The sequence below is a fragment of the Helicoverpa armigera genome, chromosome 29, assembly GCF_030705265.1.
Source record: "Helicoverpa armigera isolate CAAS_96S chromosome 29, ASM3070526v1, whole genome shotgun sequence".
Classification (NCBI taxonomy): Eukaryota; Metazoa; Arthropoda; class Insecta; order Lepidoptera; family Noctuidae; genus Helicoverpa; species Helicoverpa armigera.
In genome coordinates, this window is record NC_087148.1 from 1,438,807 (window position 1) to 1,452,892 (window position 14,086).

The 14,086-nt window shown below is 36.9% G+C and overlaps 1 protein-coding gene across 1 annotated transcript; it reads left to right on the forward strand.

Moving 5' to 3' along the window:
• Positions 1 to 1,854: 1,854 nt before the first annotated feature.
• Positions 1,855 to 13,762, forward strand: LOC110381128 (fatty acyl-CoA reductase wat). The gene is made up of 11 exons (XM_064042570.1): positions 1,855 to 1,928; positions 5,792 to 5,991; positions 6,410 to 6,500; positions 8,314 to 8,436; positions 8,882 to 9,006; positions 9,453 to 9,611; positions 9,883 to 9,992; positions 10,384 to 10,451; positions 10,696 to 10,894; positions 11,803 to 11,986; positions 12,767 to 13,762. The coding sequence occupies exons 2-11, from the start codon at positions 5,807 to 5,809 to the stop codon at positions 13,131 to 13,133; spliced, it is 1,611 nt and encodes a 536-aa protein (XP_063898640.1). The 5' UTR covers positions 1,855 to 1,928; positions 5,792 to 5,806; the 3' UTR covers positions 13,134 to 13,762.
• Positions 13,763 to 14,086: the final 324 nt, after the last annotated feature.

Genomic DNA, 14,086 nt, shown 5'->3' on the forward strand with positions numbered 1-14,086 from the left:
TCCGGCTTTTTTGGTCTGTCTTATACAAAATCTTAAAAATTAAAATCTCGATACAAAATTATAACATTCACTATATACTTAGATCATCACCTGCCTAGCCTTTTCCCAACTATCTTTGAGTCGCCCTCCAGTCTAAATGGATGCAGCTACGTACCAGTGTTTTACATGGAGCGACTGCCATCCTGACCTCCTAAATAAGTTACCCAGGCAACCCCTGATTAGACAGGTTGTAAGTCTTCCTGGCTTCTGACTAAACGTAACGACTGCCAAAGATGTTCAGCTGACAGCGGGATGCAACAATCTATCGTGCCCCGTGCCTCTAGGAACACGGAAGATCCCGTCATCAGAGGATGGTTACCTATCTACGGACTGACCACGCCAAGCGTTGCTTAACTTTATGGTCGATCGATCCGTGCAGTTTTGACTTAGCCACGAGCCCTTGCTTGTTTTTATTAAGTGCCTAGTATACAACTAGTTATAATCTACTAGCCGTTTTCCCGCGGTTTCACCCACGTCCCGTGGGAACTACTGCCCTTACCGGGATGGTCTATATTTCTCGGGACGAGTATAGCTTTCCAACAGCGAAAGAATTTTAAAATTCGGTCCAGTAGATTTTGAGTTGTTCCATTACAAACAAAAATACTCCTCTTTATAAAACTGATTAGTAGATAACATTTCTGTGAATAATTAATGTCAGATGACCTTTCTCGCTGTGGGTCGGAAAGGGATTATCAGACTTTTATTGTCATAAACCCACCTCTGTTTCGTCTTCATGCTTTTTCCTTCTTCTTATCGAGTGAGCAGCCAGTCTAATCACCTAACAAGTCTTAGTGTCAGAGTTTTCCCAAATCCGCCTGACGGCCTCTGACGTGGAGTTGTAACAACGACTGCTACTGAGTAGCATTCGGGGACGCCGGCGTCACATGCCTTCTCAGGCACGGGGGGTGTAACACCGACAACTCCAATTTCTCTTGCTTGTTTCGCTTTGTCACGAACTCCAAAGCACTTTAAAAACATAAAAAAAATGCACGATCATTCACCCTGATTTGACCCTAAAATAATATTAGAATAAGCCCTAAGTTGGTTACTCGTAGCGTCATAGCTAGTTTGCTTATAAATAAATACATAATATGTGACAACGCGTTGGATAGCCATTTTCAAAGAATTCATTAGAAAATTGTTGGGTTTATTCTGTACTTTATAAATTATGTCTGTCTGTTGCGCTTTCACGTCAAAACTACATGAAGTCATTTTAATAAAATATGGTACACAGATAATATCTAGAGCCTGACAATATCATCATCATCATCAGCCTATCGCCTGACAATATACATACATACATATATTGGCTACTTTTAGTCCGTAAGAGGGAAATATTCCACATTCGCAGTTGAACCACGGGAAACAGCTATTCTGTTATATACTAACCTCTCCTCAGGTTACACTCCTCAGGTTAAAAAAAGTATCCTGTAGCTTTCCTCATTAAATGGGCTGTTTAATGTTATAATTTTCTAAGTCAGACCAGTATTTACTGAGATTGACGAGTTAAACAAAGAAACTCTTCAATTTTATAATATTAGCACAGATTGAGGCGAGTTTCCCACCGGTGTGCAGCATTGTTTGTTCACGAGCAAATGTGCGCGATCAATTTTAGTAAGAATCTCACCGTTCCTAAGAAAGATCAAAACATATAGCCCAAATAAAGAAAAAAAATACCTCTAGTATTATCAAATCACATTCTTTTGTCACTAAAAGTTCAAAACTTACAGAATAACGCTACGCATACTTTTTTCTATAAATAATTTATATTTTTGTTCTAATTAAATATTTATATATATTTTGATAATGTCGCCTAGTGAAGTGTCGACTTAGTTACTCTATAACCAGTGCTTGTTTCACATAGTTGTTTATTTATCGTTCTTAACTTGGTAAGTTAGATAAAACTTTTTTTATAACATCTCTACGTTAACTTTTTTCAAACGCTTGTGAACTAATATTGTCTGGAGAGAAAGAAGAAAGAGATTTGCTCTTTAGAGAATAGCCGCCGTGACTGAAAATCTGAAAATTGGTCTAGACGCCATTATTAATAACTGACCTATCTAAAACGAATTAACATTCTAAAACAATGTATTAAAACAAACAAAGAAAAAGTCTCGAACAAGCGTGGTGATTAACGCTCAATTGTCTCTGTGAATGAGAAAGCCCGTGCCTAGTAAGACGACAAAAAGGTTGATGGTGTGTTAAAAACTTATTTTAAAATAAAAGTATAACAAGCAAAACTTATTAAAATGAAAGGATTAATTATAACAATAGCAATCGAAGTAGACTCTGCCTCTCTAATTTAAAAATGTTATTGTTTGTGTAATTTGAATATTAATATCATCATCATCATCATCTCGTGCATAGGACGTCCACTGCTGAACATAGGCCTCCCCCTTAGATCTCCACAGATACCTGTTGGAGGCGACCAGCATCCAGCGTCTATTAATATATTGCTAGATAATACTGTGATTGTATTCTCCTACTTTTTGGATTCCTATATGGTCTTCTCCATAATACGACTGGCTACCGACCTTTAGTTTTAACTGAACTGTGAAATTATTAAATCGAAACGTACGTGTGTTGTTAAACCTGAGAGTTACTGATAATTTTATTTATATATAATTAATAAAACTGCTCAGTTAAAATGATGTTCACTAGCTTAAGACCTCTCTGACTAAGAGCCCCCTACACAGCGTAAATTTTTGATCTACTTCTACGATTCAAATTGGTTGACCGATAGTTTGTTTGAGCTCATAAATCAGTATGGAGATGAATGGTAGTACGCACATTAAAACAAAAACCGACTAGTCAGTTAGTCAGTTTAATTTGATTCACAGTTACTTCATCATCATCATCATCATCATCTCAGCCATAGAACGTGCACTGCTGAACATAGGCCTCCCCCTTAGATCTCCACAGTTACCTACTTACCTTTAAAATAACGTGTCAACGAACCATCGGGACAACTATCGGGTGACCGCGGTGAAAGAAAACATTTGTCGTAAGGAAGCAGTTTGAATTGTTAATTAATTGAATCGCTAATTAATGGAAAGGTCGTGGGTTCGGGCCCCAACCAGTGCACTATTGACGAACACGTACATTTTTGTACTAAGCAGGACTAGTAGTAATGTGTAGGTAATCAATTTAATTCAGCATTACATAACCAGATAATGATGATGTCGTACCCAAAATCTATTATTTTTTTTTTATTACTAGACATAGAATTTTGGTTGGATTGCCTGAAAAATGACATGAATAAGAAAAGAATGACTGTCAGTATAACGAGTGACAGGGAAGAATGAAAGCGGCAGACAATGCTGGCGACCCCAAATAAAATTGGGAAGGAGAAAGAGAGAGAGAAATAGAATAGCAATGTCAAAAACCTCTAGTAAACATATATATCAAAACAACAGATAGAACGCCCGTTAGTACATATTCTAAAAGTTACAATACTACCACACGTTTAAGTCACGTGTCATTGTATAAATTAATTCGAAATCACACTGAATTAATTATAAAACGTTTAGTTTTACAACTGTTAGATACTAACAATGACAATTTAAATAATTGCGATTAAAACAACAATAAATGATGACACGCAGAAACATTATTAAGAGCGTGTACGTCAACCGCGCGCCATTTGGCCTAAAATGGTACTTTTCAAACCACTGTTTCTCAGTAACTACTTATCCTATAACTATGTTATTTTTTAATAACGCAAGGTAATTTCACTGTCTATATAGTTAATTGAACATAAATTTCAATTTGTGTAGTTTAAATACTTAAAACCCCTATAACGTAACAGATGTTTTATAAAATTCCCGTTCAGCGTCTATTTCGAAGCTTAAATTCATGTGAAAACAGTGGCAAATCTAATCATATTTATTTTTTTACTCATAGACGAAATCCCCATGCCTATAGTTAGTTGAAAACATTTTTTGATTTAGGTCTCTATCTTTCAGAAAAAAATATTTTAACAATGTGAAAAATTGTGAATTTCAAATGCTTTTTTTACCCATCTATATTACTTAATTTAATATAACAATTATTTACTATAGTAATATAACTCTTTCTTTAAAACATAAACTTTATATTATAATTTAATCTCTCGTTTTTATTTTTTTATAAATTATTTAAAAACTACTATAAAACGCTGCACGCGAGTAAACTCAAACCAGACCGCCGCAAGGCTTCACAGAGAGAGGACGTGTCGCTCCGTAACATCGCGTAGGGTGAATAACCTCTGCCGTGGATACCGAGAATAGAGTACATTTCAAGCGCGACCAACAAATCTTGATACATTACTATTTTATTTAAAGCTCAATTTTGAAGCATATTTTTTTTATAGATTGAGTTGAAATTTTGTTTGAATGTTCAGTTTTAATGACAATGTATGATTCTATATCCAATATGGAGAAAAAAATGTTTTTAATGCATTCCTACGATATGGGTATCAAATGAAAGGGCTTGCTATGAATAACTCGAAAAAAAATGTATCGCGAGTCTAAATCCAATATGGCGAACTCCCTGGGCTAGAAATCACTTATTGCAGATGTCTGTTACCAATCGAGCTATAATTTTTTTTTTTCATTTTGGATGTACCCAAATTTTGACTTTTGATCTCGAATAACTTTTGAAGCATATAGGATAGATAACTTAAAACTTTATTTGCAATGGTAAACCCAAGCTCTTCACCAATATTTGGCTTTCCGGCAATTGTTGTTATTTGACCACAATTTTTCGGTCTGGATGGACTGGACCATTCATATAAACAATCAATTTTTCAAATCGGTCCAGGCGTCTTTGAGAAATCGAGAACAATCACAAAACAATCTAATTGAAACCTCCTCCTTTCTTTTTTTGAAATCGGTTAAAATACAGAAACTCTTAACATTGTCATTAATCATCAGTCGACTATTTAGTACTGTTGAAAATTGTATGTAATATACAGAAAGTCCTCAAAACCAAGGTTTTCATAGGTGCCCGATTTTTTTGCAAAAGAGTGTAAGTATTAACGACTTATTTTCATGCTTTTATATTTTAGACATCCATAGACTTACACTATTTTCCCGCTATTAACTATTTACTAAATAATATATTTTTTGTTCTACCAATTTCACTCGAAAGGATCAAAATGGTTTGTGTGACTATACGTGAAGTATGATAGGCACGCACACAGCCGCGACGCTAGTCTGCGCGGTTTTTTGCGTTGAATTACCTAAAGTTGACATCGCGCGCCGAGCGTACACGCTCTTAAGTAGATATTTACAAGTACGAATGTCATACTAGATATTTTGCTATTGTTTGAATATTTGAATTATCCTATGCAACCTTGACTTTGAAATTCTTTCACCTTCTGAAGATATACTTACAACATTATTCACGAACATGACGAACATTTCATTCGCTAGCATAAAATAAAATGTTGGCGCACAAAGGTTGCAGTTTCGCGAACATTTGTAGAAATTTTCGCACTCAATTTGTAACTGTTTAAAGCGAGTAGTTCAGAAGGAACATTTATTTGTGTACGTTAAAATGATGCATTGCAATTTCTTCTTAAGCCCAATTTCACTAACAACATAAACGTCTGTTTTATAGATAGCCAATTATCCGAATTTTCAATTATCCCCATCGATCCTAATCTGTAATACTTCTGTACTTGAAAATTCATAGTAAAAAGTGTCAGAAAAAAACTGACGTTTATTTTAACGCTGAGAGCTTTAATCGAAGAATTTACTACCTTTTCAAGGTCTAAACAACCACAATGGAAACAGAAGCTATGGATCCAGCCCAAGAGTTCGTGGCGAAGGTCCACGCTCGACAGAAGCCGGTGCTCGAAGCTATAGCACGTTGGGACTCTCCGGTTCAGCAGTTCTACGAGAACACTACTATCTTCATCACAGGAGGCTCCGGCTTCCTCGGCAAGCAGCTTATAGAGAAACTCTTCAGGTGAGAAGAACTTTAAACTAATAATATACTTCTAGGTACTATTTACGTTGCAAATACATAGGCTGAAGTTATCACTTTTGCACGTCTAATTTTCTTTGTAAGGGAGATGAAGTCGGTATTTCTAATCTTACTACCTTGTATAGAAACACCGAAACAAGCCCAAGGATCAGTCTTTTTTAAAACAAATTACTTAAAGCTTATTATAGGTAAACCTCTCAACAATCTATGTACGCTATGAGAGAGAAGGAATAGAGAGTGCACCTGTGTCCAAGCAAATGTGCGTGCACTATAATATCTGCGCAGCAATACCATTATATTACTACTAGCTGTTCCCCCCGGTCTTTTGGACCTGGTTTCACACTTATCGTGAAAATATAGTACCCACAGAAACATTTATGAATGTGTGTTCTTCTTTCAGAGCGACGAAGATATCCAAAATTCTACTCTTGCTCAGAAGTAAAAAGGGAAAACCTATTGAACAGAGATTATTGGACATGCTACAGGATCCCGTGAGTATTTTTACTTTAAGATTTTACTCCAGACGTGAAAATATCAAAATCATACTGTTTCAACTTCCTTCCCAGTGAAGTACAACTTCCCACACCTGGATATGAATAAACAAACAACTTCATAAGAAGTATAGATAGATGGTATTATTACTGTCTCGTTGGTCTAGCTGTCGCAAGCGCGGCTGCTGAGCACGAGGTCTCGGGTTTGATTCCCGGGACGGGCTGAAAGTGTAGTGAGTGCACCTGTGTCCAAGCAAATGCTTGTGCACTATAATATGTCCTGCGCAGTTGGCTGATCTCCTTATGCGAGAACAGACGCCGTAACCGATAATTGGCTAGGAAGACATCTTCATCATCAGATGATACTTACTAGCTGATTTCCGAGGTTTCATCCAGATTTCATATAATAGTTTCCTTCTCGTATCAGGATTAGATCAGTGATGAGAAAGCATTGTGTTAATGAAAGATATAGGTCCAAGAACTTTTTGTTTTTGTTTATTTGTTACAAAAATACAAATCGCACTTTACCATCATCATCCTCCGAGCCTTTTTATCAACTATGATGGGGTCGGCTTCCAGTCTAACCGGATGCAGCTGAGCACCAGTGCTTTACAAGGAGCGACTGTCCCATCTGGCCTCCTCAACCCAGTTACCCGGGCAACCCGATACCCCTTGGTTAGACTGGTGTCAGACTTACACTGGCTTCTGACAACCCATAACGACTGCCAAGGATTTTCAATGACAAATCACACTTTATGTAAGTTACATAACGATATGTAGGAAGTACATAATAGTACATATGTAATTATATCATTGTTTTATTGTTCAATCGCATTTTACATAATTTATTTATGTCATTAGGCTTATTTTAGTATGCCTATAACAATCAGTGCGTCAATAGACATACTAAAATATGCAGTATAATTTAAATAATTACGCAGTCATCAATACTTGACATTATAAAGAGCATTATTTATTGTACACAAAAACATATAAAAATACACACAACACAGAGAAGACATGAACAAAGGCGAGCTTAACCCAGAACTGGGTTCTCTAACAGCAAACCTTAGAACGATAGAGATGCGATAGGGAAGAGAAAATTAAAAAGTGCACAACATTAAACAAAACAAAGATAAAACTACATAACATAAAATGTATACCTATAAATAAAACATAAAATTATTTATATTTGTGTAGCATTTTTTTACATAAATAAACTCTTAAATAACTCGTATACCTTTGCAAAGCTACATTAAATCTGACTCCTACTCAAATGCTTCGAGTTTTTTAAATTCATCGCGTCCCGTGGGAACTACTGGCCGTACCGGAATAAAATATAGCCTTTGTTAACTCGGGAAGAGTGTAGCTTTTAATGAAAGAATTTTTGAAATTAGCTCAGTAATTTTTGAGTTTAAATCTATTACATAGAAACTTAAAAAAATAGGTGCAAATTTTTCCAGCCAGTTTCTTCATCAAAAGTTAAAGCCAAAGTAAAAGTCAAAGTAATGTCTAAAGTAAAGTAACGGTCAAATTCAATTTTTCTATTAGTTTTGCTGTCACTTTAGCCTTGAAAAAACGAATTTGACCGTTACTTTTACTTTAGACATTACTTTGACTTTTACTTTTGATGAAGAAACTGGCCATTAATATTAGTAGGCACATTATATACACGTAATCACGTTATAAAGTCACGTTCAAAAAATACAAGTTTGTCAGCCAAGGTCGAATGAATGATTTTGAGTTTGATAAAACGACCAAAAGTTTTCAGTATGTGGTAGTTCTAAAAGTGACCTCTAATGTCATCTTTCAGGTTTTTGACGCAGTAAAGGAATTGCATCCTAATTTCGCCGAGAAGATCGTACCAGTAGCCGGAGATGTTGCTGAAATGAAGCTCGGATTGAGCGAGAAGGACTGGAACTTGGTTGCTGATGAGGTTAGTTCGTACTTATAGTTATGGAACTAAAGTAATCTCTAGCAAGAGATTGATAATTAAAGGAGAAGACGAAAGGTACCAAATAAGTAGGTGAACCAAGGATCAGCCCGAAAGCTATCTATAAGCCTGCCGAAACTGTAAATTAAACAATAAATCATCAGATACCTATATCGTCACTATGAGCTTAGGTTAACTTGATGACGTACAATTTTATTTCATTTTTGTACATTCGTGAAAAAACTAAATGCATGTAAAAACTGTCCCATTGGTCGCAAGGGTTCGATTTCTAGGTCGGGCCGAAATCGCTTAGCGGGGTATAACTTTTCGATGCCACGTCATAGGCCGTCAGGCGGATTTGAGAAAACTCTGAAACTAGGGCTTATTAGTATTATACTCAATTGTTTTCATATATTTTATGTAAATAATATTAACTGTTATTTCACAGACGGACATATTCATGCACGTGGCTGCGACCACGAGGTTTGACGAGCCCCTCAAAATAGCCACTTTGATCAACGTCCGCGGTGCAAGGGAAGCTCTCCTGCTAGGCAAGGCTTGCAAGAAACTGAAGTAAGCACAAAGAAAGACATTAATAACTCATAATTTAGACGTTAATCTTTCCAAAGGGGTTTCCCGGGTAACTGGGTTGAGGAGGTCAGATAGGCAGTCACTCCATGTAGCGCACTGGTATATGGATACTGATAAGTGTAATGTCTCTTTGTGCCTTGGGCCAAGAATTGATCTTGCCTCCAGAGAAACGAATGATTTAGTGAGTAATAAATGTATTGAAAATACACACATAATTTTATTAGAAATGTAAGTGAAAATGAAGTGTTTATACGTTTACTTGGACGCTCGAATCTCAAGAACTATTAAGTCGATTTAAAAAATATATTTTAAAGTTAGATGATCCATTTATCAAAGAAAGCCGAAAGAAAATTGTGTAAAATTGCTGATATACGCCAGTATTTTTACCTACTTAAAGCAGAACTAATACTAATTCCACCATTCCCCAGGTCATACGTCCACGTCTCAACAGCATATTCCCACGCCTGCGAGAACATGATCAACACAGAAGTCCTGGAGGACTTCTACAAGAGCCCCATAGACCCGGAGACCCTCATCCAGCTCGCTGAGACCCTTGATGAAGAGAAACTTAATGAAATTAGTAGTGGGTAAGTTAGTGTAGGTCCCGGCTGTCATTGAACATCCTTGGCAGTTGTTACGTTTAGTCAGAAGCCAGTAAGTCTGACACCAGTCCAACCAAGGAGTATTGGGTTGCCCGGGTAACTGGGTTGAGGAGGTCAGATAGGCAGTCGCTCTTTGTAAAACACTGGTACTCAGCTGCATCCGGTTAGACTGGAAGCCGACCCCAACATAGATGGGAAAAGGCTTGGGAGATGAAAACCACGATTTACTAACATTAATTTTATTTTTTTATTGCAGATTAATCAAAAACTGGCCGAACACGTACTCGTTCGGGAAGGCGGTAGCCGAGGAAACTGTCAGGTCCATGGCGGATGGCCTGCCTCTGTGTATTGTCAGACCTGCTATAGGTGAGTTTTAGAACTTGTCACTACCTACACTGAGATTGTAGATTCGTGATAAACTCCAAAACTATGAAAAAGTTTCAAAGTTTCAAAGACAGTGACGATGTGCTCATATATTATTTTATATGTAGGTCTCTATCAGGCACACTACAGAGCTTTTTTGAGATAACTTTAACTATAGTAATGGTATAGCTGAAGAGTTTGTTTGTTTGAACGAGCAATATTGTCAGAAGCTACTGGACCAATTTGAAAACACAGTTAATCGTAGCCCATGGGAATATTACGAAATTCTATAACCTAAGCGCTAGGTGCTGGTGCTCGAAGTAGTTTTTAAGTTGAGCCGATTTTGATAATAATTTCGTCGTTTTTAATACCATTGCTTTTCTGTCTATTCCAGTAATTGTGGCACACAAGGAACCCACTCCCGGTTGGTTGGACATGTCCAACGTTTACGGCGCCAGTGGAGTAAGTTAAAAAAAATATCTTTTATTTTACTATCTTTAATACTAATTTGTATTCACTTAATTATAAAGATCCATAAAAAAAATCTTTTACTATGTATGATGATTTAACAATACAGATTATAAAACTGTAATACCTATTATTTTAAAAAAAGATTAACTATACAATTTCTTGTCCGTTCTTGAAAGACCTAAATGAAATAAAATGATTTGATTTTTAACTTAAAAACTTTTTTTCTAATTCCCAGGTAGTCCTAGGCCCCGGCATAGGCCTGATGCACACAATCATGGCCGACAATGACGTGAACATAGGCCTAGTTCCAGTGGACTATGTAAACAATGCTATCATTGTGTCAGCGTATGAAACCTATAAGAAAGTTCAGAAAGGAGAGACCAAGCCTAAGATTTATACTGTAACTACTTCCACGAGAAATCCGACGAGATGGGGTAAGGTTTATTTTTTTTAATCAAGTTTTATAAGAAAAAAAATATTTTAGATTCAAAAGCTCCTTAACTATAGTCATCATCTGTCCAGCTTCTTCCCTATGTTGGGGTCGGTTTCCAGTCGAACCAGATGCAGCTGAGTACCAGTGCTTTACAAGGAGCGACTGCTTATCTGACCTTCCCAATCCAGTTACCCGGGCAACCCGATACCCCTTGGCAAGACTGGCTGACAGACTTTCTTGCTTCTGACCGCCAGTAACGACTGCCAAAGATGTATGGCTCTAGAAGAAAAAGTTCTAACAGTCTTAAAAATGTTGTACGCCGTTGTGGTCGAGACTCAGACAATCACAAATAGCGCTCAAACTATTTCGGCTACGGTAGCTGAACTATAAAGTAATCAGTCAATTGCGTAGGACATAGTGCACAAGCATTTGCATAGACACAGGTCCAATCACTATTCCCTCGCTCCCATAGCGCGATAGGACAACAATCCGACACCACCGGAGAGAGATCACAAGCAGGACCGACATTCACGTGCTCTCCGATGCACGGGTGTACCACTGTTGCTGTTACTGTTACTGCCTTTTTATCGTCCCACTGCTGGGCACAGGCCGAAGGATTGAGCGTTAATCACCACGCTTGCTCAATGCGGGTTGCTGATTTCAGACTATATAGTCCAGGTTTCCTCAAGATGTTTCCCTTCACCTTTTTATTAGCTATTGGTTTCCAAGATATACTTAGAAAGTACATACATACTTAGAAAAGTTGCATTGGTACTTGCCTGACCTGGAATCGAACCCGCGCCCTCTTACTCGAGAGGATGGTTCTTTACCCACTAGGCCTAGACCACCATGACTCGACGGGTGTACCAATCACCGATAAAATAGATAATATATTATTTTTTCCAATAGGTTGGCTGGTAGACTTCACGGAAGGTTATATAGCGAAACAATATCCCAGCCCATCGGCTATAGCGTATGCCTTTGCTTGGGGAACCAACAATCCTACCGTATTCTGGTTATATTCCTGGTTATTGCATTTTATACCAGCTTATGTCATTGATGCAGTATGCTTTGTTTTGGGGAAAGAGAGGAGGTAAGATATGTTTAAATTAGTAGCTGGTTTTATTGTTGTATAATAATAATGGCGGCTGTTCTCAGAGGAGATCAGCCAGCTGCTCAGGACATATTATAGTGCACGAGCATTTGCGCAAACACAGGTGCACTCCCTATTCCTTCACTCTCATAGCGCGATGGGACGGCAATGCGACACGACCGGAAAGGGATCAGGCGTAAGACCAACATTTACGTGCTCTCCGATGCACGGGTGTATCAATCAACTTCCAGGCTCCGGGCAGCTTTGTGAAAGTCTTCTAAAACCCACAAAGCTATTTCGGCCCGACTCGGGAATCGAACCCGAGACCTCGTGCTCAGCAGCCACACTTGCGACAACTAGACCAACGAGGCAGTTCTAAAATAATATTATAAAGAGGAAAAAAAATTGGCTCCGAAACTACTGAAGTAATTACAAAACAAAAACATTGTTAAGAATCTACACGATACCCGAATGAAATAGGCTAAAATTTATCTAGTTACGGAAAAAGTGAGGAGCAGCTAGTATATCAATAAAAAAATACTAATATTAACCATGTGTTTAAAAAACTAAGACCCGGTTTTGCTGGTTGTCGATAGTCAGTATTTAAGTTATCCGGTAGTTTATGCGCTATGTGAGATAAATTCTACTTATGAATTCATCCAGATATAGCTATAGATATAGCCTATCTGAGACTTTCAGTAATCGGTGAAATAGGATTTTAATAAGTAGTATAGTTGCTCGAAAAAGGTAAATAATTCAAAATCATATTTTTCTTTACAGATTCGTAAAAATCTACACGAAAATGTTCAAAATGTCTATGGCTCTATCTTACTTCACTGTCAACGATTGGCGATTTATCGATGACAATACCGCAGCACTATACGACGGTTTATCGACTATCGATAAAACTATATTCAACTTCGACGTCACTCAGCTACAGTGGACCGAGTACATGGTACTGTGGTGTTTAGGACTCAGAAAGTTTATAGTTAAAGACGGACTGAAAGGTTCAGTTTACGCCGTCAAAAAGCAGTTCTTTTTCAAGATTTTGTTCTGCGTTCTCTTCCCAGCTTATTTGTTCTTATTGTACAAAGTATTCATTTTCGCTGTTTCTAGCTTGTATTTAGTTTTAAGGTTATTTTTTTGATTAAATTAAGTTACTTTTAATGATTGTTTAATTTTGCCCACCATATCTATGATGATTCCACCTTATAATTTTTGTTTTTTTTTTTATACCATAAAGACTTAAATTCGAAACTAAAGCACAGATTTGAGTAGGTATCGATAAAATTGTTATTTATATTTTATCGACAGTCTATAAAACTATATTCAACTTTGACGTCACTCAACTTTTGTATAGTTATCGGCACAGATATTGAGCTCTCGGCGGAAGAGTGGGGATCGCTTTGCGCACTGTATACTTAAGGCAATAAACCAATAAATGACTTCTGCGCAGGTGAAGGTCAGGGCTCAATATCCTTGCCGATGATTATAATAATACATATGTTGTTGGTTTGCCTGAATAAATGAATAAATAAACTACAGTGGGCCGAGTACCTACATGGTACTACGGTGTTTAGGACTGAGAAAGTTTATAGTTAAAGACGGACTGAAAGGTTCAGCTTACGCCGTTAAAAAACAGTTCTTTTTCAAGATTTTGTTCTGCGTTCTCTTTCCTGCTTATTTGTTCTTATTGTATAAAGTATTCATTTTCGCTGTTTCTAGCTTGTATTTAGTTTTAAGGTTATTTTTTTGATTAAATTAAGTTACTTTTAATGATTGTTTAATTTTGCCCACCATATATATGACGATTTATTGAAAAATCTTTGTATCTCTTACAAAAAACAACCATTTAAGAGTAAAGTTATTAAAAAAATGTTAAAATGGTCTGTTTGTGTACCCTAAAGGCTTCAAACTACTGAACAGATATGAAATATTATTTCACTGTTAGGAAACTACATATATCCCAGTGACATATAGAGCTAAATAAATCTACCTAACATAGGCTTGATTTTATCGACTATGACTTTATTTTATCGACTATCGATAAAACTATATTCAACTTCGACATCACTCAGCTGCAGTGGACCGAGTACATGG

Bases quoted from the DNA above. Each gene is read 5' to 3' on its own strand.
- LOC110381128 (XM_064042570.1), top strand. From the start codon at position 5,807: ATGGAAACAGAAGCTATGGATCCAGCCCAAGAGTTCGTGGCGAAGGTC. The intron at 9,007-9,452 runs GTAAGCACAAAG...ACCATTCCCCAG, and splicing joins AAGGCTTGCAAGAAACTGAA to GTCATACGTCCACGTCTCAA. The intron at 9,993-10,383 runs GTGAGTTTTAGA...TGTCTATTCCAG, and splicing joins TATTGTCAGACCTGCTATAG to TAATTGTGGCACACAAGGAA.